Source organism: Oenanthe melanoleuca, chromosome 10 (genome assembly GCF_029582105.1).
Source record: "Oenanthe melanoleuca isolate GR-GAL-2019-014 chromosome 10, OMel1.0, whole genome shotgun sequence".
Taxonomy (NCBI): Eukaryota; Metazoa; Chordata; class Aves; order Passeriformes; family Muscicapidae; genus Oenanthe; species Oenanthe melanoleuca.
This window is the reverse complement of record NC_079344.1, coordinates 15,335,312-15,362,566: the sequence shown is the minus strand read 5'-3', so window position 1 is coordinate 15,362,566 and position 27,255 is coordinate 15,335,312. Positions and strand designations below refer to the sequence as shown.

Genomic DNA, 27,255 nt, shown 5'->3' with positions numbered 1-27,255 from the left:
TTGTTACTGAAGGGGCCAGAGCTGAGAACCAAATTCTCAGTGGTTTTTTTACAACCCAGCAGTGATGACAAACCTGGTAAGTTCCTGTCCCCATGGGCACTGAATTAGCCACGCATGGGGACAGGGTAAGGCCCTTCCTTCCAAGGGCACCTGCAGTTTCCAGCACATGCCTTGAAATAATTCCATCTCCCTGCATATGTAATTTTGCGTGTCATTGCCCTTAATTGCATGCTTAACACACACTCTTTTAAAGTGCAGCCCTTTTATCAGCAGTAGGTAGTAGCAGGTTTAATAGGGTGTTTGAATTCCTATAAAATTAATCTGTAGCCTTCTGCGATAGGAGACGGGCAGGGAGCCATGTGGTTCATATCCAGTGTTGATAAACTTGTTATAGAGGCAGGAAACATTTCTGATTGGAGCAGTGACAAAATAATTTGGAGCAGAGCCATAAAAAGAGTGGATGGTGATGGTTTGAGCACAGCAGAGATTGAAATTGCTGGTGTGTGGAAGCAGCGCTGCCAGCTAACATTGACTTAGTGTCTCTGGAGAACTCTAACGGCAAATGCATTTTATTAATGGCAATATTCTTTTAGGAAATGCTGAGCATTGTTTCAGAGGTGGAGCCCCCTTGAGTACGTGGGTTTGGAAGTCAGCCAGACCAAGATCTGTTCAGCTGAGCTTGTTGCTGGTCACTACTCTGGGCTCTGGCTGCAGCAGGAGGGTTGCCTGAGGGCACGTGCTGGGTACTGTCTGCTAACAATTGGAATCTCCTTTTCTAGTGGGGAAAATGCATCCATCCATTCTTGCTCTGGATTCACCTGTATGGGATAAAATGCTCAGAGACAGCAGGTCATGTTTTTAACCATTCTTTTATTTTCTTTCCTTTGAAATGTGTTTCCCAGAACATGAACATTAGTGGGAGTTGCTGCTTTCCCAGCTGCACTTGAGCTCTTACTGCCATGGTCGTTGGCATTGGGGTGCCACATGGGGCTTGGATACTTTTCCTTGCACTAAATTGTCTTGTGAGGGTTGATCAGCCTTGGAGGAGGCTCTCATGTGCAGGTGACAGGGGAGCCTGCCATGGGTTGGGGGCCTTACTGCATCTCCTGTGCTTGCTTCTACTGTTAGCACCTCTTCTTCACCTTCCTCCAGCTGCTTTCTGTTTGAATCCAGCATGGAAACAAGTGTGGGCAGCGGGGGTGGCTGCTGGGCCCATTGAGAATGGCAGAAGTGGTGCAGATTGTACAGCCATAGGGATGGGGCATGGACAGTGCAGTGAACAGGAGTCACGGGCTGTGCTGGTCGCCCAACAGGGCTGAATTTCACCTGATATCTCCAGCCATTGTTCCTTCGCTGTGTAAAACTGGGATATGATTAAATCAAGGAAAGTGACTCCCATTGTAACACTGTTTTCTCTTTGCAGGGAGGCTGTTGGAAGGGGATTCTCTGGAGCTGAGCTGTAGTGCTGGTCCTGCAAAGGTGATACTCGAGCCAAACCAAGTGGTGATTTTGGATTGTAACCTGACTCCTGTTGAGCAAGTGATCAATATCACATGGAAGAAGAATGGGTTTCCATTAGTGGAGCAGGAACATCTCCATGTACTTCCAAATGGATCGCTCTTCATCTCATCGCAGGCTGTGGCAAAGGACAGTAAATATCCCGAGAGGGCTGGTGCTGAGGGTAATTATTCCTGTGTGTCTCACACCTCCCTAGGGACTGTCACCAGTCAAACAGCTGCAGTCAGATTTTCAAGTAAGTGTTCTGGGGGTTTTGTTGATTTTCTTTCCTTCCCCTCCTGGTATTTACACAGAAATCTGCTTCCCTAGGACCTTGAAATGTCTGTGAAATAAAATTGCAATAATGATGTATAGATGGGATTGCAGATAGTCCACAAATAAGCAGTGGTCTTCCTGTTATCCCACTGCTAACATCCTGTGTAACTCTCCAGGTAAGTGCCATCAGCTATGGATTAAAAACAAGACCTTTCTCTCTTCAAAAGACAGTGCTTGTTTTTGCAGAGAACTTCAGAGCCCTGAGTGCAGCATCCTGTGCTTGGAGAGGTGGTTGTGGTGGGGTCTGGCTGTGGCAGCTTGTGAGGTGAATATCTCTTTGTATGGAAGAGATGAAAGAAAGGGCTCTTCAGGACAGTTTTTGCTTGGATGAGGAGGACACTCCAAGATCTGAACTGCTGAATCTCTGCACAGAGTTCAACAATAACATTCCTTTGTACTCAGGCTTGGCTCCTGGGGCTATTTTAAGTGAGTGCAAGTAAATAGGTGAGGCTATTGTTATCTGCCATATAGGTGAGGCTATAAAATAATGCAAATACAGTAACACTTCTCTCTAGTACAGTGTGTACATTTACTTGTGTAAATGTTCTTGAAAACAGCTCACCATGGGAGATGTGGGGGGTGAAGATGCAGAGAGACTGTCATGACACCCCCTTTACACTGGGATGTACCCCAGGGATCCTGCAAACAGGTGTAGTTTGGGAGGAGGTGGAAGTCTGGGAGTTGAAAAGGTATCACTAGTGCAGCTGGATTTATTTAGCTGCTCCTGTCTCAGTCCCAGGCAGCGTGGGTTAGGATCTGGTCATTCCATTTTAGGGGTGACTTATGTTGAAGTGTGTGCCATCTCTTGCCCAGTGGCAATGGGCTGTGTCTCTTTTATGGTCATGGGTTTATTGTTTGGTGTCTTACAAGTTAGAACAATGGAGACATCTCAAAATGGGGAGGCTGACTTAAATTGCCGTTCTCCCCTCCTGAATTTTTTCAGAGGAGTGTACAGGGGTGATGCCTCTCTCCATCCCCTTCTGTGTTCCTCCAGAAATGGGAAATTTCAGGTGAACTCTTTCCTTGTGTGTACTCATATGTCTCCTTTTATTACCATCTGCACAGGGAAAATGCTGCTTCCAGGGCACCTGACATAACCATTCTGAGCAAGGAGCAGTGAGGGAATTGATTAATGAAATGCATCTCGCGCTTCGATTTGTTCCAAGGGTTGGGCAAAAGCACTTGCTCCATTAGCATTCAGCTGGAGCAAGTGAGGATTGTAAAGACTTGGGTTTTTTCATTTTTTCCCCTGCCACTGAACACGGTCTGTCCAAAGCTGGCTGGAGTGGATGGGCTTATTCTTTGTGGTGATTGCCCCGGGGACTGCTAATCAGGATGGGGCAGTAGAAAAAAACCTGTTCAGCAGGTGGGATGTGTTATTCCTGCCATGAGCTTGTCCTTCTGACCTGCAGGCCCTTTCCTTCCCTGGGATGGGGCTCCCATGCTGGGCTGTGGGGCTCTCTGTGCCACCGAGTCTTGCAGTAACAAGTAGGAGCACTGGGTATTCATAGCGCCTGCCTTGCTTGGCACTGGTTTGGTGCAGTTGGTGTCATCTGCTGTGTTTCAGGCTTGTGGGAGACACTTCTCCCCCTGATAGCCCCAAGAGCAGCTCTGGCACCTCTGAGTAAAGGCTTCCCAGTGGACGGAGGGGATGCTTCAGGCAGCAGTGAGCCCAGAGGCTGGAGGAGGCTTCTCAAAGCAGTCAGGCGAGGGTGGTGGAGGTTGAATGGTGTGTGAAGGCTGTGACAGTGTGATGACTTCCACCATGGTCCAGGAGATCAGCTTGTTGGCATTTTGCTGGATAAACATATGGCTCACTGCCCAGTGTTCCCTGGCACCCTGTGTGCCACCAAGGGACCCATGCCATGGTCTCCATCCACACCTTGTGGCAGTGGTGGCCATGGCAAGTGGGGAGGAGCAAGGCTGTGAAGGCTCATGTGTGAAGGTGTCTGTTAAATGAGCAGCTGCTCAGGCTGATAAATTGGGTTTGCAGGTTTTCCTGAACCCCACGTGCTTCCACATGGACGTATCAGGGCATTATTGTAGGTGTGGGAAGGTATGGCTTTCTATCTGTTAATAACTACATTGATGAAGATTTGTTAAAGCCTTTAATTTAGCTTAAACATTTTGTGCAAAGGAGGTTGTAGAAAATTACAGTAATTGGGACTGTCAGATGAAGACGTTTGCTGTGGCTGGAGGCAATGGGCCAGCATCATGTGGCTGCTGGCAGGGAGCACAGGAGAGGTTTGGAGTGTTCCTGCACCTGGAGGGACAGGCCACAGCAGGAATCAACACACAGCATCTCACATCATCCCCTCTTCACATGGATTTTGTGTCTTCTCTGTGGTGCCCTGCATGTCTGGGATTTGAGGGACGGCAGACTAGGATTTGTTACTACTTTAAGGATTTACTTTATAGATTTTATCTTATTTATTTTGTGAATTAGGGGCATAGGTGAATGAAGGCCAGAGACTGTAGGCAGAGCCACGCTGGGCAGAAAAGCTTCCTGCAGATGAATGCACAGTCTCTGGACCATCCATGACTGTAGATGTGGCTTTAGATGCTGTTTAGGGTGGGTGGGGACAGAAGCAATCCCGTGCTGCCATATGGCCCTGCAGACAGAGTGCTGTGTTGGCCGTGCCTGCGCTGTGCCGGGGGGCTGTGGCAAATTGCTCCCACCACTTTCTTTGTGTGCTCCCCTTCCACCCCCGGCTGTTCAGAGGTGAGTTGTTCAGAGAGGGGTGGCCTGGGTGGTGTCTGTGATCCCAGTGGGGGCTGATGTTGCCCCCACCTTGGAAATATCTCCTAATAATTGTAAGAGATAAGAGGACGAGCACGCAGAGAGTCTGAGGGCAAAGCGCTGTGGGAGAAAGCAGCGAGCCCCTTTCAGAAGGCTGAATTCCTTGCATAGACTGCATTTTCTGCCTGGGGTGTAGTGTTGCTGGCTGGCAGCCTTTCCAAGCCCACAGCCTCCTGCACGGATCACGCTGCTGGGAGAGGGGGAGGGTGCTGTGTTTCACCATCCTGCAGTCACCCCTGGGCTCAGGGCTAAGAGCCTTGGCACACACGGCTTGGCTGCAGCTGGGTTTAACATGTCAGCAGGGAGGGAGCTGCCTGCCCCACTCCTGGAGCTCAGAGCCTGCTGCTTCGGCTGTGCTGAGGGCAATTTGCTGTAATGCTCTTCACCTTCTCACCTGCAGTGGGTAATTTTTACTGAGTGGCCTATTAAGGTGTTCAGGATAATCAGTACAACGGGGCTGGGAAGTTTTGTGGCTCAGGATGGCTTTGCAAGCTAAACCTTAGCTGAGGAGTTGAAAATAATGTTGAGTATGCGTCTTTGTTTGCCTTTTCCCCTCAAGCATCTCCTTTCACTGCTTCCCTGTGGGAAAACCTCTCACTTTGCAGCACTTCTGCAGCAGCCCAGATTGTGTTTGTGGGAGAAGAGCAGTCCCCCAGGGATCCTGTGGCCCCAAGGTGAGCAGTATGTTGGAGCCTGTCCTGCACTCGCTGTGACCTGCACACACGTCCGTGCAGCATGTCCAAATGGCAGGACCTGCTCTCCAGTCCTGTCCTCCCTTACCTGATTCTTTTTCCTCCCAGCACCACTGTTTGCAGCACAGCTCTGAGTCACACTAGAGGTGCTGTATGTGTCCTGCCTCATCCATTCCACCCTGCTACTCCTGGGGCTGAGAGAGGAGGAGCACAAGGGATCAGACCGTGCTGTGGTGTTGGCCCCAAGGTGGTGCAGATGCTTGTGGAGTCGTGAGGAGCTCAGCCAACAGCTCTGTCTGCCTGATCCTTTTGGGGCTGGCATCTGGGGGTCTTGCTCAGTCCTGCATCAGAGGAACTTTCTCACTTCTCTTGCCTTGATTTGGTGTTACTTTCTGTGCTCAAAGGTTGAAGTTCCCTGTCCTCCCCTTCACGGAGGAGGCTGCAGGCTGCTTCTTTCAGAGCTTGCAGAGTTAATTCTTTCCAGCCCATCCCTATCCCCACTATCCCTAACCTCATGCTGTGAAAGGACTGTGATGGAGCTGCTCATCCTCTGAAGCCCACCCCAAGAGTTCTGACATGGCACTAACAGACAAACAGGTTTGCTGGGCACTAGCAGGGTTGAACCCCCAGCACCACGGAGCTCTCAGCCTGTCATGGCTTTGCCAGGAGCTGTGACTCCCCTTAGGAAGTGTGTCTGTTCCTGTGTGCTGCTCCAGGCCAGAGGGACACTGTGCTCCCTGATCAGGGTCACTGCTTGGTCACGCTCCCCTGTACCCTAATGAGGCTCTGTTAGGGGTGCTTTTCTTGGCTTTTGAAGAGCCATTCCAGCACTGGGGCAGTTGGGGCTGGGTAGAGGTGAAGGGCAGGATTTGTTTCTCAGATGGGAATTTCAACCTTGCAGGACCAGGTCTGGCAGGTTATAGCCAGGAATAACCAGAACAGGCTATTGCCTAAGGGAGCTGAGGGAGGCTCTGTCATCTTTTGTGCACCAAGATGATGTCACTTAATGAACAGCAGAGAGACAGGTGACCCTGCATGGAGAAAACAGAAATGCTAACAAATTTCATTTTTTAGAAGGATTCCTGCCTTCTGTCATGATCTTCATGGGTACATGACCCTCCAGAGCCTGCCAAAATATTCTCATTGACACCTGTACGATGAGAAGAAAATAATGGGAAAGAAGATTAAGGGTGTCTGCTGTCAAGAGAAAGTTGTTTCGATGGTGCCATCCTGAACATGCACTGGAATTTGATGGATTTTCTTTTAAACTCAGATTCAGCAAGTTTTATAAACATGAGCTTAAAAGGTTTTGTAATTTGTAGAATTTACTCTGTGGTAAAGTGGTCTGTGGTGTATATTTGAGAATACTAAAGCAGTTGGCTGAATTAAGGCCTTACATATTAATGTATTTTTCGACTTTTTCCAGGAAAACATTTTTCATTCCATTTGTATTGAATTGAAAAACTAAATGCGGTGGACAGCTGGTGGGAGAATTTGGTCTGTAGCTGCTGCGGAGAGCAATGAGTTGCTTGAAATATGTGATAACTATTTAAATTAAAGAAAAACACTAATGACAGCTGAGAATATGCCGAGGTTAAAATGGGTCATGCAAAAGCATTTCATTTTCCAAACTGTACATACTTTCTCAAGCTCACACTGCAATAAGGCATGTGTATGTGTGTGTGGATGTTTGTGTGTGTGAGAGATGCAAAGAAAAACTTGAAGTCTGGAGTTCTACAAAATCCAAAGCAATGATGGATGTTCTTGGAAAGTGATGGCAGGACAAGCACATAATTGTGTTGGAGGGCCAGGAGGTCACTTGGGGTCCTTCGAGCACAGCGCTGTGCTTGGCCCAGCATTCAAGTGTATTTTTTGGCTGAAATTTATGTTTATTGTCCTACATTTGGGGTTTCTGGCACTTGTGTTAGAGCATTGTTGGATGGATTTGTCTGGTAGGGTGAGTTTCACAGCAAAGACAGTTTAACAGAGATGCATAAAGCAGAAGGCAGTTCTGGTGGAGGAGAACACAGGCTTTCTGCCCCCATCCAGAAACCTGCATGAATATTCAAAACTCCGCCTGGCACTGAGATGCCTTGCGGTTATGCTGTTGGTAGGACAGATGTGACAGCCCTGGGGGACGATTTCTGCTCCAGGGTTTTGCTGTGCGCACGAGGCTGGAAGATGAAGCAGCTGTGGATTGTGGTCCAAGAGCAATTCCAAACCTTAGTGCTTTGTCTCCAAAGCAATTCAGCCTCTTTACTATGGAAAGAAATACAGGGAGAGGGGAGCCTTGAACAGCAAACAAGTGTCCTGGCATGTATGAAATCCATCCTCCTCTTAGAAGGGTGTCTGGATCCCCTTGGCTGCTTCCCATCTGCTTGAATAGGATGAAGTTGGTTTTTGCAGGTAGGAGAAGGAAGATCAAAACCCTTATGGGCTCTGCCTCTGGTCTTCAGCACTGCCAGCCTGTGAGCAGTTGTTTTGTGTAACTTGACATCTGGCTTTTTCTTCCTCTTGCCTTGTATTAATTTCCTGTGGCTGCAGGAATGCTACAAGGCAAGGGGGAAACTCTCATCTCTGGGCTTGTGGCATTTCCCCTCTGTTTCTTATTCTGTGTCCTTCCCAAATGGAGCAAGTGAACAGACAAGGAGGCAATTTAGGAAGGTAACTGCTGAAACTGCCAAATTGCCTTTCTCTCACACTGTTGCCCTTAAGGGAGAAAATGAGGCAAGAAACAAATTTATACAAATGTATACTGAAACCTAGTTATTGTTAGGTTTGCCGAAGGTCTGTAGGAGCACAGGAAAGGGAGGAATTATATTTCAGGCTATCTTCAGGAGAGACAAGCCTTTCTCTTAGCTCATACATCATAACAGGTTTGCATTTCTCAGCAGAAACACTGAGTTATTAACTTTCCCTCCCTTCTTCTTTCCCCAGCATTATCACGCTTTTTCCAGCAGCCGGAGTCGCAGACAGTGGAAGAAAATGGCATGGCCCGGTTTGAGTGCCGGATCGAGGGGCTGCCCTCCCCTGTCATCACCTGGGAGAAGGACCATGAAGCTGTTCCAGCAGAGCCCAGGTGACTCACTACTTGCTTTCTTGGGTCAGCTTGAGAAAGAGCAGAGCAAAACCTGACCATTCCAGGATGTGGAAATCATTCTGTGAAATGGTAGAATGACCAGAGAGGTCATAGACCAGGTTTGGACCTGATAACTAAGTGATGTAAGAGGAGGTAATCAAAGAGCTGAGGAAAAAAGGTCCATAAACACCTAAATATGATGAACTTTTCCCCAAATATTCAAACCACAAAGGAAAAACAACCCCTGGTATTGTGCTAGTTATTACAGTGCAGAACCTGTACCCTGCAAAGGCCTGTGTGTGCCTGGGACAGGGCATGGCAAGGTATGGACTGCTTTGGCTTGTCCTCTGTGTGAAATGATATAGAATTCTTTGGGGGATTGGGGTGAGGAGTATTAACCTGGGCGTACCCAACTGAGCTCCATGATGTGGATTTTCTTTGATTTTGGTTGTGGTTTTAAAGAGAGGCTTTTCCCTTTGTCTTACTCCCATGTTTAAACACCATCTAGTAAAAGAGGCTGAATTTTCTTTTTCTGGAGAAAAGAGGAGAGTCCTGCAGTGATGATACTTTTTCCTTTATGAAGGTCAGTTACAGAGGAGGGGATAGACAATTAGCTGTCTGTTTGTCTGTAGACATCACTTCTGCAGGGGATCAGTGACTGAATTGTCCTTTAGTTCTTAAAAACTCCTTTTCTGTTCTTCAGAAGGAGCTGTTTATCTACTGGGGAAGTTAATTCAAGTGACAGAAGACGAAAAAAAGAGGAGGGTGTTGGGGGGGAGTTCAGAAATACTTTTGCAGCAGTGACTGTTTCTATAAGAATACTCACTTAAATCCTTGAGTCTGGAGTGTGGCATCTAAAAGTTCATAGAAGGCTGTTGCTTTGTAATGAGAAGAAAATTAATAAAAAAAGGAAGGAAAAAAACGAAAAAAGGAGGGATTGCAGGGAGAAGTGTGTCGTAGATACAATGGCTTTTTAATGAGACAGCTCGATGGATGTTGTGAAATTACTTGCTCAGAGATTGCTTTCATCATGGGCAGCCTGAAAATTGTTTTTCTTGTAAAAGCCAGGCCATAATCTCTGTCTGCAGATCTTGCTTTTTAAATCATGTTCTAGCTAATATGCTTTTTCAGAAGGATTTGCTTTTTTTGTTGTTGTCTAGTTGTTGTTGGATTTAATATAACTGGCTTTGAAGGAATTAAGTGAATTCCAGGAAATGTTGGCTGCCAACCAGAGCTCTGTTATCCTCCATGCATCGTGCCTAAGGATGGGATCTCAGGCTAGCCTGATTACTGTGGGCTCCCTCCTGTGCACATGTCAGATGAGCCTGTGAAAATGCAACCCTTTGGCTGGGCAGGTGTCAGGGTGATGATTTCATATTCCAGAATAGCAGGGCTGGGAGGGTGTAAAATCAGGCTTGGGGACTGGAGATACAGCCCTGGAGTGGTGCTGCTACATCAATGTGATTTAAGAGGGATGGAATAATCATGTTAAACTCATGTTGTTTTTCCCTTTTCTTGCTTTTCTTTATTCCCTCGCTTTTCTTCCTTTTCTCTCCTCTTTTCCCCTATTTTTTCCTCTTCCCCCTCCACTTTTCTTTGTTGTTCTTACCTTTGGGCACTTTATAGACTTTGTCCCTTGATGCAGGTTCTAGCATGGTGCCATGTCAAAGGTACTGAAAGCTGAGCTTAAAAAAGTACTTAAACAACCTAAATGGTACCACAGTGCTGATTGGTGGTTTTGGAATACCTTTCCTGTCCCTCTTCAGGACAAAAAACTAAATTCCATATGTGAGTAAGGCACAGATTATTTTGCAGTTCTGGCTCTAAAGTATATTGAATAAACAGTCTTAAATCTGCAGCAGCTGCTGAAAGGTGGCTCACAGGATTTCTCTAGATTGCAGTTGCTTTGGGGTGTGTGCAACATCTCTTGGCTTAATCTCTGGTTTAGGTGCTGGCTAGGTTTCACATCAGGCTCCAAATTCCTGTTTATTTTCACTAGAGCCAAGATGAGCACTTGCTGGGAACTGGAGGTCTTTGGAGGTCTGCACATCAAGTCCATAAGCTATTGACCACATGCTCTGCAATCACAGTATATTTTTCCACATTTTGGCTAAATGAGGGTTTTATCTGTGTGTAGAGTTTATTTCTGTGCTGTATCAGGAGTGCCTTGATGTGGCTCATATTCATGTGCAGGACTGGAGCTGTGAGCAAAAGGGCTTCCAAACTGAGCCTACAACAGAGCTACACATTCCTCACTGTGTTCTAGGAATGGTGCTTTGGGCTGTTCTAGGCACCTTCAAAAGGCTGAAGGGAGGGTGTGCTGGCAATTTACTGGGGAGAAGGTAAGAAAGGGAATAGGGGTTAATGCTAGGATATTCTCTGAGCTGTAGGGTAGCAGGGTCTGGACATGAGGCAGTGGCACTTGGTTTCAGTTCTTGAGCACTGCCCTGGTGAGCAGTTCTGAGCCCCTCAGTGCTGTCAGGGAGGGGAAGAGCTCTCTGGGTGTGCCCTGCTATTCTTGCTGTATGTGCTGTCCTTCAGTGTAATCCAGGTGAGGGCTTGCCTTTCACCCCCATCGAGGCAAGCTTCTCTGAAATCCTGACACTGCAGCTATCAACAGCATGTCCTGGGACTGCCAAGGTTACAGCGGTTTTCTGTTACTTCCAGGGCCTTTGTCTGACTGTCCTTTAGTTTTTGTTTCCTCCTTAATCCTTGGTGAAGGTGAGCAGACAAAAAGATTTGCCCTTTGTGTGAAAGAAAAGCTCTGACAATTGTCTGCTCTGAGTCATCAGGCAAATTTCCTTGCAGGGAGCCTGGGGATGGAGCAAATGCCTTTGCAGGCTGCCTGAAGGCTTCTAGTTCAGGGTTGCTGGGACCCTGAAGAGCTGGAGGCTTTGTAAGCAGCTGGGAAAAATGGTGGATAGAGAAATCCAGCTTTTCTTCCCTCCTTGCTTCCCCAGATCCACACTGCTGCCATGCTTTCCCAACAGGATGTACTGCACTGAGTAAATCTCCACCACTGGTGCTGAAGGAACTGTCTTGAGCTCTTTTGATGAAGTCTCCCCATTCAGCCCCCTTGTTTCCAGCTCCTGCTCTCTTTCAAGACACAGTGGCTTGTTTTGTGCCCTCAAGAGAAGCTGGGTCCTGAATGTCCTGGCCCTGCTCTGAGAGAAGAAAGGCCACAGACCAGAGGTCTGTCCCAGCCTCAGTGGATCCTTGATACATCACTGAAGCATCTTTTTTGTGGCTGGGAGATGCATTGCCTGGTGTTTGAAATATGTTGATATTAATTACAGACTCAAATAGCAGATGCACGACAAAAATAAATATTATCGCAGTGGGAGGCTTTCCCTCTATGAAGCTGAGAGGATGCAAATATTTGTCATCTTTCTCCCGGATCCTGATGAGGCATCCTGATGAGGGCTTTTGGGTATCATCTCTTCTGAGGTCTTTTGGAGCTTGATCCTGAGCAAAATGTCTTTGTAAGTAGCAGGAACATGGCTTTAGGAATGTAAGGCATTGCATTTGTGTACGTGGGAAGCTCCAGCCAGTCCCTGTCCATGAATCAGGCTGTAGGATTGTTTCAGTGCAGACAGAATGGTCACTGGAGGAGCTCTGGTAGCTCTTCTTTCTTCATCAGCTGTGAAGAGGACAAGACATGATGAGTTCAACTGCAGTAGCTGAAGTCCAGGATCGATGCAAGACTGACAGCAGGGATATTTGTCTCTGGAACAGATTTAGGGCACGGGAGGTGTTTCCGTGAGTGCAGATTTAGGATAAATGTCTGCAGGAGCAGGCATGCTGTTGGTGACCATGGCTTGAATGCAGGATGAGTGACCTGTTAAGGTCTTCCTGGCTCCATGGTCCTTGTTCATGGCACTCCAGCTGTCTCAGCACCTGGAGAACCAGAGTTTGACTTACTGTGATCTTTGTGGATGGCAGGACTGGCATTCATGGTTATAACTTGTCTTTGTGCTGTTCCTGTGGAATAGCTGCTATCCCTCCCCTTAGCAATTGCCTTTGAATGTGTCCTCTTCATAATGAAGACTGATAACCCAGAGCTGCCTGTCAAACCTCGGCAGCTCTGTTTATAGAGACTTGCAATTAAAAATGGATCTCATATATAATTAAAAAGGATCACGTAGGCTTTGCGCCTTGCATTCAAGAATAAAGAGGCTGCCATCTAGGAATCCAGGCAGAAAATGGAGATGCTGACAGCCTGCTCCTACTTTTATGCTAATTGCTAATCATTTGCTTTGTTCAGTGTAATGCAGCAAGGACTGTGTTCATGTTGTGAGCAGTGTAGCCATTTCACTCTGTGGAAGTGTTTCCCAGTAGCATCCCATGGGCAAATCAGAGGATACTGAAGGCCCAGCTGGGAGTTTGTCCGCTTGTGAAAGCCAGAAACCTGTGGAAGAAGGAAAGGGCTCAATACAGCCCAGAAATGGTGCAGGTTCAGGTGGCTTTGTCGTGGCTGCTTTGGCCCATGGAGGTGCAGCTGTTGGCCCCTTTTCATGTACTTGAGGTGCAGCAAGAAAAAGATGTTCAGACTTCTTTGCAGTGTGTTTTTTGTCTGGCAACCAAACCTTTGTAAAAAGCAAGTGCTGAAAATGGCTATAGCATGTCCTGAAGCTTCAGGACATTTACAAATGTGTATGTAGAAGTGTGAGTGTATGGAGTTGATTTATACTATCCAGTTGGTTTGTGTCCTGTTAGTCTGGTCTCCCAAAAGCAGCTTTTGCACTTGGAAGACTCTGAGGTGATGGATAAGTCTGTACCTGCTGCTGTTTGAGAACTGCGTATTGAGTTGCCGAGAGATTCCCTGATCCCGTTCTCCTGTCATTACCAGGACCTGCACATGAGAGGTTTTCCAGAGAAAAGGGAGGGATAGAAGGGCTTGGGGTAATGAGTATCTAAGGTAAGGCATAGCCTGTCTCACACTTTTCCTTTTGGTCACTCAGGTTTATCACTCTTCCCAATGGTGTCCTCCAAATTGTGGATGTGCAGGAGAGCGATGCTGGGATTTACCACTGCGTGGCAACCAACGCCGCCCGCAAGCGCTACAGCAATGATGCCACCCTCAGCGTGGTGAAAGGTGAGTGCTGCCAGCAGCCTCTGGGGCTGGGCATAGGTCTGCCAAGGAGTCATTGTGGGTGCTGGGGGAGCTGGCCTCAAATACCAGTGACCATCTCCTCTCCTGGTGTGGCTCTGTGTGTGGCCAGCTTTGGTTAAAGCTTGCAGAGAAGGCATTTCATGAAAGGTTTGTCTTTGCTGTGGTGGGATGAGGAGACTGTGTTGAGAGGACTCCTTTGTGCTTCTAATCTGGGGTGATTAGAAGGGATGAGGCAGCTCTTTGGGGAGGGCAGCATTTTTGGTGATGTTCTCTGCAGTGGCCTTGGATGGCAAGAGAAGCAAAGGCTGGCATGGACAGATGAAGGTACTTCCCAAGCAAGCGACAGAAATAGTTCGAGGCTGGAGTAGCTGGCAGGACTGTCTAGCCAGGTTGCCCAGCACAGTCCAAAGGAGAATGAGCAGAGTGAAATCCAACTTGTGTTCTGTGTTCCTATTCCTGGTGCTCTGCTGAGCTCCAGAGATCTTTGTGTGGTATTTGGGAGCAGCCTCAGGGATTTCTGCTGGCGATACAGGCCTTTGGAGCAAGGCTTTGAGTGTGAGCTGTCCTTCACTTCCCAATCTGGGCCTCAGCCTCTGAATGCATTTTCCTTTGTAAGCCAAGAGTGCAGTGGGCAAGCCTGGACATGAGGACATAGCTGAGAGTGTGAGTGCAGTGGGGGTCTCCAGGCTTCAGCATCCTTCACAGCACGCCTGGCTGCTTCCCCAGCTTTGTATCATTCCTATCCTGCAAGTGGACACATTGCCCAGGACTGGCTGAGCTGTCCCTTCTCTCAGGACAGTGCCCCCTGCCACATCTGTCTCCTGTTTGTGCTGACCCTGGTGTATCCTGCAGGCAGCTTTAACCTTGAAATGCTTCCCAGTCCCTTTCGTCTTTGTTTAGGATTGGGTTGCTTGGCATTCTGCTCCCAGTGTATTTTCCCAGCGATGGCTTTGCTGTTCATCCATCAGCAGGGAGTGTAATTAACTGTGGAGCCTGAGAACACACCTCTGATCAATGGATTGTGTCGTGGAGGTAATCTGGGTGGAATCTGCAGAGAATTCGTGAGCGGTTGAATGCTCTGTATCTAATTGCCAGCCCCTGCCAGATCCTCTGTGTGTTTAATGAAGCACAGAGCCGAGGGGAGCATTTCCAATGGGCAGTTCCACGTTCCAGAGACAGCTCTGTGTTGGCTCTGGTGTGCTATTGATAACTAATATCGATCAAGCTGCAAAGGTGAATTTGATGTCCTTGGCATCATAACTCATTCTGCATAATTGCATCTTGTAGCTCTGCAATGTTTAATATGCTTTGCAAATGGAGGCAATGGAAGAGGTTAAATGGGAAGCGTTCCTTCTGGAGCACCAGCCGGCCCGAGCAGATTTCTGCCTGGAGTTCTCACCCAAATCTCTCTTCTGCAGCACCACACCACCCGCTGGCTGCTAAAACAAATATGTGAGGTTGAGTTTTTCACCAGATTGAGCTGATAGTGATGAAAAACATGCCTGTTAAATCTCTGGGGTTTTTTCTAATTGGGGAGAAGTATCTCTGAGACAGATGGGAAACTGCAGTGACCTGTGCAGGCTGTAAACTCCTCCACGAGTGACTGGCATGGTATTGATCCTTTTTTGTTTCTGTGCTTCACCATCAGAGCACAATTTTGGATGCTTGGACTGGCTTGAGAAGTCTTTTCCTCCCTGTTCAGAAGCAGCTGATAATAGCTGAAGTGAACTAGTCAGGCAAAATCCTTTCCTGACTGTGAAAAACAAAACCCAACTAAACCAAAACAAAGAATTCTAGGAAAGAAAATAAACTAAAAAATGGTCAACAAAAGAACAATAGACTGAAATACAGCTATTTAGTGTTGCTTATTTGGTAATTTCAGGGACCAAACTCCTATGCAGGCAGGAGCAACTAAACTGCTTCTTCCCTTCCTTCTCCTGGCTAGGGACTCCTTTGTGCTAAGATAAGGTGACAGTGCAGCCTTTCAGCCCCACTGCACTGCCAGTGCTCCTGGAACAGGTTTGTGCAGAGAAATCTTGTGTCTCCTTACCCACTGTCCCACTGGCAGTGCTGTTATGATGCTGGAGGCTGTGCTCCTGGTAGATTTTGAGATCTTGCTGGTGATAATGCAAATGCTTCCAAGGATCAGGCCTGGGAACTTTTTGTATTCATGCCTCTGCCTTCCAGACAGGGTTGGATTTGAATGGGCCGTATGTAGCAAAATAATCTATTTCCTTATAACTCTTCTGCCCTGTTCTTCCCCCCTCCCTCCCTGTTCCTTATATGATGGCTGGCAATTGTCCCATCTCCCTTATTAAAGGCATTTTCCCAGTAAATGCAGCAATTAACATGGCCCCCTTCTGTCATATCTGCACAGCCTAAAAACCCCAAAAGTGTTTCCCTGGGCACTGTGACTTCCCTGTCCTGAGGGGAATTGGGGCTGTGCTGTGTCTGTGGCTGAGCACATGTTGGCTGTCCCCAGGCAGGGCAGGGCTGCAGATGTTTTGGCTGTGCAGACTTCATGGTGCAAATTTCCAGACCTTCCCTGGGGAAGCAGCATTTGGAGCTGGAAGAGAAGAGAGCAGACAAGACAGCGGGATGCAGACACGCAGGCCTGAAACAGAGTCTGCTGCTGAGACAGGGATTTTCCCCTTGGATCTCCACTGCTCCCCAGCGGACAGAGTGCCAAACACATCTGGCAGCTCTGTCCCTTCACCCCTCACCTGCACAGGTGATGAATGAACACTGTGGCTCTCTCTGCCAAGAAGGGCATTAGGAACTGCCTGTGGGATGCTTTCCCAGGCTCCTTGAGGTCAGCTGCTTCTTGTTTCTCATAGCTCCTTTTTCTGGAAGCAGGCTCTGGAGCCCTACTCTGAACTTGTAGATAAAGAACTAATTCCCTGTGTGTCCTGGTCACATTCCCAGGTTCTTGACACAACACACAGAAGTGTTGCTATGCTCATAAAGCAGCTCTCAGAGAAGAGCAGCAGAAGGACTTGGGGAACATGACGTGGTCTCAGCAGGTCACTTTGCTTTCCCCCTCCATGTCATGCACACGTCTGTTTTCTGTGTGTTTTCATGGGAATAGGGACTCCCTCTTGCTGTGTGTTTGCCCCACAACTGGCACAATGTAGCACAAATAAGTCAGAACCTGTGCTGCTGCAAGAACAGTAAACTTTTACAAAGATTTGATCTATTCTATTTTTAAATGTCACAAGGAGTGTGGCTCTCCCTAATTTCCATTGCATCTTCCCCACAGAAGATGCTGGGATCTCTCTTCTCCACAGCTAACCCAAATTTCATTTCCCTGTAATTCATCCTATTAGTTTTAGTTGCAAAGCATTGGAAATCTTGAAAAAATTGTCATTCCTCTTTATTTTTCAATCCCTTTGAGTATGTATAAGCAGTTTGGTGTCCCCCAGGTGATGTAAAGAAAGTTAAATTGGCAATTTTAGAATGGAATAGTTTTCTCACTCTGGATTGGGAAAAAAGTTTGAGATTCTGACCCCAGAGCTTCTTCGTGTAAATGTCAGTGTTTGTGCCTTTATATTTATTAGTTATTGCAGAAGGATTGTCAAAGTGTGGTGCTGGGAGCCAGAACTCCTGTCTCCTCTCTCCGTCTCTGTTGTTGGGCTGCAGAAGAGAATCAGTTCCTCAAAGTTTAAATTTCTGTAAATAAGGGTGATGTAATAAATAGCCTTGGAGTTGTCCTTTTGGAAGGGATGGGTCAGTCTGGAGAGTGATTATGGGCATTTGGTGCTGGAGGGCATTTATGGGAACGTACAGAGAGAGGTGTGGACATTTATCTCAGTGTAGGTGTGGGATTTCCCCTCCTCGTGCCCTCTGCACCCTGTTCCTGGTCTGTGCATGTGGGGTGGCCCTGACTGCTGTGACTTGTGTGGGAAAAACCTTTGCCTCAAACCACGCTGGCAGGAATCAGAATCTCCCTGTGCTGCAGTAATGCAGGAATTGGAGAAGAGAGCAGGGTGATGGGTAGGAGTCTGGGCTGAGTGAGCCACGGAGGAGTCTCCCAGCAGCTGAGCACATCCCCCGCGAGCTGGGATTTAGTGCCGTGTTATTGGAGATGACACTGTGAGATTGCCGTTGGCAGAACATCATTTACACTGACAGTTGTAGCAGCTTGCTGCAGCAGTGTCCCAGGAAATGGATTTTTCAGCCAAATATTTGTATGAGTGTGATAACAGGGACAAAGCTTGGAGGCAGCTAAAGCACCTTCAGGTTTTTCGTTCTTTTGGTGTTTGTGTTGCAGTGCCTTGCAGGTACCAACGCAGAGCCTGGGACAGGGGTGGTGGTTCCTGCTCCAAAGAGCTGTAGGAAAATACAGCTCTTGACTGGGATGAGCTATAGGGATGAAGGGGAAGGTGGTGATGAAGTGAGCAACACTCACAGTTGGCCACCACCTCGCAGAAACAGACGTGCTGTTACCACAAGTGAATTTGCAGGCCCTGCATGTGCGAATGACGTGCTGGGTGCTGGCTTGGCACCCAGCCTGAGCCCTGGCCATGTGCTCTGCTCCCCTCGCAGCTTCCAGCACAGGTACTGGGCAGCCAGGGGACAGGGAACTTTGGATTTGGGTCAGTGCTGCTCTGGGCTGACCACCCTGACCACAGCTGGGCATTGATCCTGTGTGTGCTGCCATCGACAGTGAATGGCAGCATTGACCAGAGTGGAGGGATGGTCTCACCTGGATTGGGGTGGTCTTCCTCCAGCAGGAACCCTTTGCAGGGGCAGCAGAGCCCTGTGTGGTTGTGGGGGCAGAGCTATCCACAGCTGTGTGTGGGCATGGCACACTTCTTCTGGGAGGCATGAGTTGTGGGAATGTGTAGGGACAGAAAGTGTGGGGTGGAATAATACAGTTGCATTTTTGCCGTGAGTTTTTGGCATAACCAGGAAGTGATGCATCACCTCTAGAGAAGGAGATATCCCAGTTCCAGCCTGCAATTACCATGTTCCTGTTCCCTGTGCCTTGTGTGTGGGACACAGAACTGTCACTTTTCCCTCTCTCCTTTTTGCATCCTGTTTTTCTTTGCCCTCAGTTCACTAGCAGTTAAACAGGGGACTGCTCTCCACTTGCCATCCCAAAAGTTCAGCCAAGATGACTGTTTACGAGTGTTTCACAGCTCTGGTTTCCTGGAGAGCAGATATCTGAAGCTGTTTGCATAATGCAGCTGATGGATTCTGTAAAATGCTGTTGCTCCTGCCTGTGGCAGAAGGTGCTAAGCAAGCCATGGCAAGTGTGAATTCAGAAGATGGCAAGATCATGGAGGAGGTACACAACATTTCTTGCTTAAAAAATAGATATTTAAAGTTAGAAGTGACATTCTGATTAACAAGCTGAAAATTTTAAGTCCATCTCACTTTACTGAGCCTGTCAGTGCTGGTAGGTTTCAATCATGTGTGGAACAGGATTGAGCCCATAGATATTGGGTGAAACTTATGAAAGGCTGGTGCAAATGTGTGTCAGGCCCATCCAACCACACAGCTCTGCTTGGCTGGGGTTCCTGCAGGGCCAAGATGCATCACACCCTTCACATCGCCGAGGGAAAGCTGCTCATAGCTCCAGTGTCAGCAGCCTGCTCTGGGAGCCCAAGGGCAGTTCCAGCTCAGCTGTCTGTGAAGTTCTATGGGGCTGTGACATGCCACACGCCTGACAGCTCCAGCAGCCCGCAGTGACAGAGGTTTTGATACAAAATGCAGAGCCCTCACCTCCCATTAAGCACAACAGCTAAGCCTGGGGATGGCACTGAGGTGAGTGGCAACAGAGGTGTCAAGGATAATAGAGCAGAACAAGGGATGTACAGCTGGGAATAGGTGAGCTGTTTCTAGGTCCTAAGGGGAAACTGGTCTAATCCACATGCAGTGGTAGCTGTGCATGATGTTCAGAGCTGTCAGATGTGGCCTGGCTCATGTGTTACTCTGCCTCCAGCCCCTGAGGATGAGGGATGTCTGGATTCAGCATGGTTTGTGGTCCTCTGGTGTTCTCCACATGCATCTCCTTACTAATTCAGGTCTGCTGCACTTAGGAGGCTTCCTGAAATAACAGCTGGTGTTTGGTAAGGCTCGGACTGAGGCAGGGTTTAAGCAGTAGGCTCCTTAGAGTCTCTTGGTGGTGGTGCAATCCTGTGGAACATCAGCACATCTGCACTACAGAGATCACATCTAGCCTGTTCTGGAGGGTGTATGGGACAGGTTATGCCTGCATGGGGAGGCTGGAAGGGAGCTAGGAATTGAGACCATAATTAGGTCAGCAGCTTGCAGTGGGCTGCAGGGAAGGAAAGTTGATGTGGTTGGGCTCCTGATGACACTAGTTAATTATTAATCATTGGCGTTACAGCTGTGCCTCAGCAGCTCTCTGAGGTTGAGGGCTGGCAGTGCCCTCCAGCACTGACAGCATCCAGCAGCTGGAGTGAGGATGTTGGAAGTGTCTGGAGGCATAGCTCATGGTGGTGGTGTCTAATCCCATTGCTTCTGACATGGGACAGACATGTCCCTGTGTCCAAGACCCACCAGTACCTACGGGGGTGCTGAGGAACAGGAATGGGAGGAGTAGGTCTGGATCACAAAGGAGGCTGAGTCAGGAGCAGAGCTGGGCTTCTCTGAGCCCTCACTTGGATATCTTGGATCGCTTAGAACACAGCTGGGAGTTTGCCTTCTGTATCTGACATGTTCTTGCCCAACTCTGTTTCTGGTGCAGCCAGGGGACAAAGCCAAGTGGACTGTGAACAAGAATGAGGAGCAAGAAGGGAGAGGAAGGATGGGATAAGGAGGGGCAGGTGGTGTCATCAAACACTGTCTTAATGCACAGTCCTTGATCAGGTTTCTCTGCGGCACCCCCAGCAAGTGTCCAGCCAAAGGGCTTTGACAGAATCTGAGGAGATCAGTGACGGTTTTTCCCCATGGAAAGCCAGCTTTTCTTCTGGACTTTTCCTAGAAAAGCAGATTTGCATTGTCCTGAGTGAATGCAGATGCATCCATCTGCTTTTAGCTCTCCCTTCCAAGTTGGCAGTCTCAGTTTGCTGCCAGACTGTGTTACTGCGGGCTCCCAGCGTGTTGTGTGTTTGCAGCGTTGCTTGTGGGAAGCATTCTGTGTACCTGGCATCAGGGACACCCCACTGCAAGATCCCTTCCCAAAATGTTCCTCTTTTCAAAGCTGCTTGGGACAGTGGATGTCTGCTCTGGCAGAGGGAATGGGGCAGAGCAGGAGACGTGATCACAGAGGAAATAGGTTGTGCCCTCCTGCACAGTCCAGGGCCTCCAGCTTCATCCCTCTCTGCTGTTGCTCCATGTGCCTGAATTGCAAATGGATCTGATGTTACAAATAAATCTGAATTGCAAATAGAGCTGATGAAATAGGTGTCAGGCCCTGGGAAACATCAGCCTCAGAGCACAAGGAGGAAGTGACTGGAGTGAAATGGCTTCAGTCACTGAGGCAAGGTAAGTTTCACGGTGACTTGTGAGCCACAGTGGTCTTCTGTTGACCATGTCTCTCTGTCATTTCTCTGCAAAAGGTAAAAAAAAGCCTTACACCTTTTTTTTCCTTGAAGGTTCCTCACGTATCATCCTGGAAGGTGGTGTGTTGCTTTAGGATAATGACAAAGAGCTGGTGTAATTATGGTTAAAAAGGCATGAGGATGTTCCCACTGAATCCCAGAGGCAGGCAAGCTTATGTCCCCAGGGCCATTTCATGTATACTGGTTTGGGGGGTGTCTAAGTCACTGATACTGTGGCTTTTGTTAAGGGTCTTCTGATGCTCTCTGGCCATTACTTTTGCACCTTCACTTCTGTGAATAGCTGTGTTATGAACTGTGAGCAGATGGAGTCCCAGAGACACCAAGAGATGTGCCCAGAGAAGCACAGGGAGTCAGTGACACAGACCATGGGAGACTGTCTTGAACCACTGGACCAGAGCCTGGTCCAACAGGGAAGCTGGGACATCATCCTGGTTGTCAGCTGTGAGACATTCCTGGTGTACTGTGTAGGTTCCTGTTGCACTGTGGTGACTTTACAAGACAGCCTCGTGCAGTCCTTGTTTTTCTAGTCCCTGGTTTTGGCAGCTGCTTGGGAAAGGCTGGAGCTTGCAGTGCTTTAAGGGCTCAGTGTGAGAAACATAAGCTGTCTGGGTCTTAGGGTTAGGGCAGGGAGGCTGCTCTGCTGTTCTCCACATAGAGACACTGAGATACATCTGCTCCTTTCTTCACCTCTCCTTGCTGGCCTCCCACCTGATCTAGAGGCTCAATTCCCTCTGTACACTGAGTGACTTTCTTGTAGGGAATTTGCACAAAAATCTGTGGAAATGTGCCAAGACAATCTTATTAATCAGTAGTACTTATCTAAAATGATCATACCATCAATGCTGCTCCAAAACAGACCTGTTAGGGCTCAGCATCCAGTGTACCCTGAGCTGGGGTCTCTTATTGCCTCTGCCACATTCCAGCTCCACGGACTGCTGCTTCTGCCTCCCAGAAACTCTCTGTGATGTATCTTCAGGCTTCTGAGGGTTGAGATGCCTGAAGGCCTGAGGACTCTAGCCCCTTGGCCTGTGGCAGAGGGCAGGAGAGCCCCAGCTCTCAGGGCTGTGTGCAGTGGGGCCGCCTGGCCGCAGCTGCCGGCTCTGCCCCTCCTGTTTATTTTGCCTGGCTCCGGCTCGGGGCGGTGCAAATGGAGGCGCTTCCAAGCGCTCTGGGGAAGCGAGCAGGAATGCGTCGTGCAGTCTGGCTGGCTCCCGGCCCTTTTGGCGTGATGAGGAGCAGCTCCAAATGCGTGTACGCAAACAGAGAGCCAATGTTGACAGCTTTACAGGAGCTGGAGTGGTGGGCAAAGCACACTCCGACTGCTTTGCAGCAGAGCTGAATGTACCCTGGACGTACAAAACTCCATAGACTGAAGGATCGAGGGTTTGGGGAGTGGGGGAAGAGCCTCCCTAAAATCCAAGGCAGTTCCTGGAAACTTGCCACTCTCTCTGGGCTTCTGGTTGCAGAGAGTTCAGGGTGTCAGCTTGTGGCTGAGCTAGTACATTAAAGGATTTAATTTCTGAGCTGAAATCTGTCAGCTGTATAAAGAAGTTGAGAGGAATGAAAGAGGAGTGCCTGATGGCCCCTTGCCTGTCTGGACTGGGATCCATGTGCTCCCAGGGCTTCCAGACACAGACGTGGGACTGGGGGAAAATGTTGGGCAGGCTGTTTCTCAAGCCAAATGAGAAGCTGTTCCTAGAACAGCTTCTCCTGCCACACTCTGTGGAGAGACCCCAGAAGCTGTGGCAGGTGGTGGTCTGAGGAGTGCATCCAGATAGTAAATGGACACTTCTCATCCAAACTAATTAATCTCTCCGCATCTTTTTTTTTTTAATTAGAGAAGTGTATTTAATCTGTTAAATTCTCTGCTTCACGTATATGCAAACAGCAGAGGAGCATTTTTTGTGAAGTGGTTGGACCATACATTTTAGGTGACTTCTTTGTTGGGGATTTTGGGATCGTAGTTTGACATACAAGTGCTGTGTGTGGAGGTCTTTTAATAGCACTAAAAAGTTATTGAACTTCCATGTTTTAATCACTTACACATGTTTCTTTGTGTGCTGCTTTAAAGATGACAGGATATGTCACTGCTCTGCTGCAGTACCATCTTAGTAAGAAGGAAGAGAGACTCCCCATTCCAAAACATGGAGATAAATTCTTCCCTGTTCAGCTTTGCAGTTCAGTGTTTGCATTGACAAATGCATAATTGCTTACAAAACGTTTGGAAGTCGTGAGGTAAAAAAAGACAATACAAAACTGATTTATTGAGCTAGTCTGTATTATAGGGCAGAAATAACCTTTTACTCCAATACACTGAGCAATGGAATCTGAGTTCCTTCTCAACCTCTCTTCGTGGTTGACTTGTGTGCTGACCCAGACACTCCACAAGTGCTGGGAAGGGAAAGGAAAGGAACATTTCTGTGAGCACTTGTGCTGACACATTGTACTGGGACGACCTCTGTACTTCCAGTACCAAAGCACTGTCCGTGCTGTGGTTTCTGCTGAGGCGCACACCTAAAAGATCTGCAAGGCTTGGGAACCAAAGGCTGCAAAGGAGGACTTCTGAAAGCAGTAAAATTGGGGAGTTGAGTCAATAATCTTATAACCAAAAGTCATCCCATCCTTCAACGACAGGATAACAGAACTTGGATCCAAACTGCCACAGGCACTAATATAGCAAAGGCAGGAGAAAAACCCCAAAAAGTAAATCATAAGTTTCAGAAAAAGTATGTGCTTGCCTTTGGGGATAAGAGGAGGCAGTTTTTTACTTAGGACACTTGGGAATGCCTGATTTAGGGTGTTAAAAGGGCACCACTCACAGTCTCTAGTCACTTATGAAAAGTCCCATGTGCCAGTCCTTTTTGCTTTCCCAAGCTGTGCCTTCCTGTTTTCAGGTGAGAACAGTTAGAAAAGAAGAAATGCCTGTTGCTAAACATGCTCAGGTGTGAGATCTGACATTGTTTATATTGCTCCCAAAGCAAATATTCCATGTGTTTGGATACAACCAGGCAAGAGTCTTGTCTAGAGATTTTACATGCTAGTTATCCTGTCCTGAAGTAGAAATAAATTACAGATAAATTTCCAGGGCCATGCAAAAGGAGGAGAAAGGCAGATCTGGAGGATGTTTTTCTCCTCCACAGTTGCTGTCAGCTTCTTCCCTAACAGTCCAGGAGGTCTGTGAGTTATCCAAGAAAAGAGAGAGAGCTGGGGAGTGGGAGTAGGACATGCTCTGCAAACACAGTGCCTGCATTTTTGAAGGTGTGTGTTTTGCAATGGATAATTTGCTCCTTTATTGTGTGCAGAACAACAGCAGTGACAGCATTGACTTTCTCTAATGAACAGCTGCTCAGTGCTAGGATCTATTCCCAGAGGAGGCTCGCAGGGATGAATAAGGTTTCATGCTCCTCCTCCAGAGAGGGTGAGAAAGTTCGCAGAACAGAAGATTGTTGCTTGATTGTCAGAGATCTCCAAATCTTGACCTGCTGACAGCTGAGAGCTGAATGTGTCGCCATGCTAGTCATGTTTAACCTTCCAGCACTATTGCCAAGGCAGGATGTTCATGGAATCAGGAGAGAGGTGTTAGTTCCCATCCAAGAAGTCATCCTCTTGTCACTGCAAACGACCATCACAAATTGGCTGAACAAAAAGCATTTTCCTCCTGTTGCACTGCCTGAATTCTTTGCTGAGGCTCTGCACTAACAAGAGCAGGGAGGCGGGAGAGGATTGCTCTTGAATTATGGATGCATTAGAGGCAGAGCCAAGTTATGAACTCTTGGAGCTGGAAATCACTGATGGATGTTATAACTCAAGCCATAAGCTCAAATAAACATTTTGAGCTTTGTCCCAGGCAGCTCCCCTTGGTGCCTCCCTTGACATCCCTGCTCAGAGTTCACCTTTGCTGTGAGATGACACAAATTGGATTTGTGGACATTGGGCAGCCTCAGGGGTGTGCTGAGGTGTGTCTAGTTGCTCACTCACAGGTTCCCTGTGCTCCCCTCCCCACCTCCTTTTCGATTTATAACACACATCATCATAAATGCTTTGTTGTATTTCCTCTGTGCCTGCCCTGAACCCAGCCCCAGGCACTGAGAGATCCCTGTGAGAGCAGTGGTACAACAAAGTGGAGCACCCAGGTTTGGCCTGACTCCCCTGTCCCATGACAGGGAAGTAGAAAGACACATCAACTGAGAAGTCCTCTATAGTGAGTCATTTGGAAACAGTAATCTGCAGGCAATATTTTGAAATGTTTCTGCAGCTGATCCATAAGTCTGAGCTCTTGGTCTGTGGTAGCACCTTTGTTGTCTCCTGTGCAGGGGTTAACAGACTGTGCAGGAAGAGAGCTGCCTTCTCAAACTCTTTCAGTGCCCTGAGAATTTCTCTCATTTCTGTGCACTACTCCCAGTGATCCCAGAGCCATTCCTGGCACTCCATAGGTGTTTTTTCCAGTAAAAGAGAGTAAAATTGATCCATCTGATTCAGAAGAGCAGAAAGTCCACAAAGACCTCAGTGATGGAGAGTTTTGATGTGAATCCATGGGTTGTGCCTTGGGCTGTGGAAAGCTTTTGCCTGGAGCAGCTCTGCTGCTTGGAGAGACAAAACAAACCTGGCAGAGGGGGAGAAATCTCAAAGCCCAAGTTTTAAATAGCAGCTCTGTAAAAGCTTTTAATGCCCCAGAGCAGCCAGCATGGAGCAGGTGCATTCACTGACCTGTTTTGTTCAGGCAGTGAAAGATGTCTTGGAAACTGCAGCTCTTTTTTCCCTTTGGTTTTGACAATATTCCCTCTTGACCTGAAATTGTCTTAATGGCAGGGGAGACAAAAAGCTTCACATTGGTTTTACTCTTGATGTGTGTTGGAATCCCCTGTGTGGAAATTTCCCTGGTTAGCTGAGTACTGTTCTTGGGAACATTCCTCAATGGAATGCAGTTTGTAGGAGTGAACTTGCCATCCATTGTGTCCCACCAGCCCAGAGAAGTGACAAGGGAAAAATGTGCTCCAAAGGGGCTCAGTTTGAAGAGAAACTTGACTTGTGGACTTGCTCTGAGAGACCCACAATGGAATACAAAGCTGTAGAGAAATATGTTTGTATCTGCAAGAAGTGTAAGGGGCATTCATCCATGCACACACCCAGGAATGCACTGGGAAAGCAAGCAGAACTGTTCATGTTTTGTAACATAATTTTCAGTAATAATCAGATATGGGGCCTGGACTAATATGTTTTCCCAACAGTTTTTCAAGGCTGAAACTAAGGTAAAACTCCTCTCCTAGTGACTGACAGCACTGCCAGGCAGCTGTCAGGGACCAAGTGATACAGGACAAGTGCCTTCAGGTGAAGCTTCTGTAACCTGTAAAGTGCCTTTGCCAGTCAGCACCTGGGGCCTTGCACCTGATGGAACAGATGAGTGTTTAAGCCAGGTTTGAGCAGCTTTCTCTCTTTCTCTGCTCTAAGCTTGGTAGAGGAAGCTGCTTGGAAATCTGGCAGGGAATATATTACCATCTGGCTGGTGTTATTTTTTTACTCTAGATTTATTTTTTTCCCCCAGCAGTGCAGAAAAAGACAGCTTTTTGCACACACAGACGTGTCTCAGCCACGTCCTGCCCAGCACGTACGTGGCAGCCGGTGGTGTTGGGTTAAGAATCTCAGCTCCAGGGCAGGCTGGAAGTCCTGCCATAGATATTCCTGCTCCCAGGATGTCTGGTGTCTGCTGCTGCCCTGCTTGTTTTCGTCAGAAGCTGCCCTGGTCCACAGGCAGTGATTGGAGTCCAGGGTGGGCAGATTGGGCTTGCTGAGCCCTGTGCAGGGTGAGCTGGGCCTGAGCCTGGGCTGTGCGGAGATGTGTGACCACATCCAGCCCTGCTCAGCACAGAGCAGCTCCTCCTCTGGCTCCTTTCACCACTTTCCCCAGTTCACTCATCACAACTCATTGGATTCTCCAGTCTTTCCAGCACTGTGGCTTTCCCTGCAATGGCTGCTGTAAAACCTCTTGTCTTTGTTTCTGATGCTTTTTCATGTGTTCCTTCCAAATCCTGGCTGGAAAGCTCATTCTTCTCCTTGTTCTTTCTCCCACGTTGCCTCATTCCTCTATGCAGTATGGGGTAGAGACCTGGCATTAAAAATGTGCAGAGCAGCCTCACTCGTCAAGCTGGGCCTCAGTGGAGCACCTGTGCTCAGTTCTTGTGCAGGACTAATGATTACTTGTGGATTTT

At 48.0% G+C, this 27,255-nt stretch overlaps 1 protein-coding gene across 3 annotated transcripts in view; it reads left to right on the top strand.

Moving 5' to 3' along the window:
- The window catches only part of IGDCC4 (immunoglobulin superfamily DCC subclass member 4), an 88,122-nt gene that overhangs the window by 28,446 nt on the left and 32,421 nt on the right, over positions 1-27,255 (top strand). For 2 of the 3 annotated variants that reach the window (XM_056499961.1, XM_056499960.1), the window contains exons 2-4: positions 1,424-1,753; positions 8,263-8,404; positions 13,366-13,499. In XM_056499961.1, the coding sequence (XP_056355936.1) occupies positions 1,424-1,753; positions 8,263-8,404; positions 13,366-13,499 (606 nt within the window). Of the gene's footprint in view, positions 1-1,423; positions 1,754-8,262; positions 8,405-11,793; positions 11,887-13,365; positions 13,500-27,255 lie in introns of those variants that run through there. The other variant, XM_056499962.1, reaches the window with a different exon arrangement.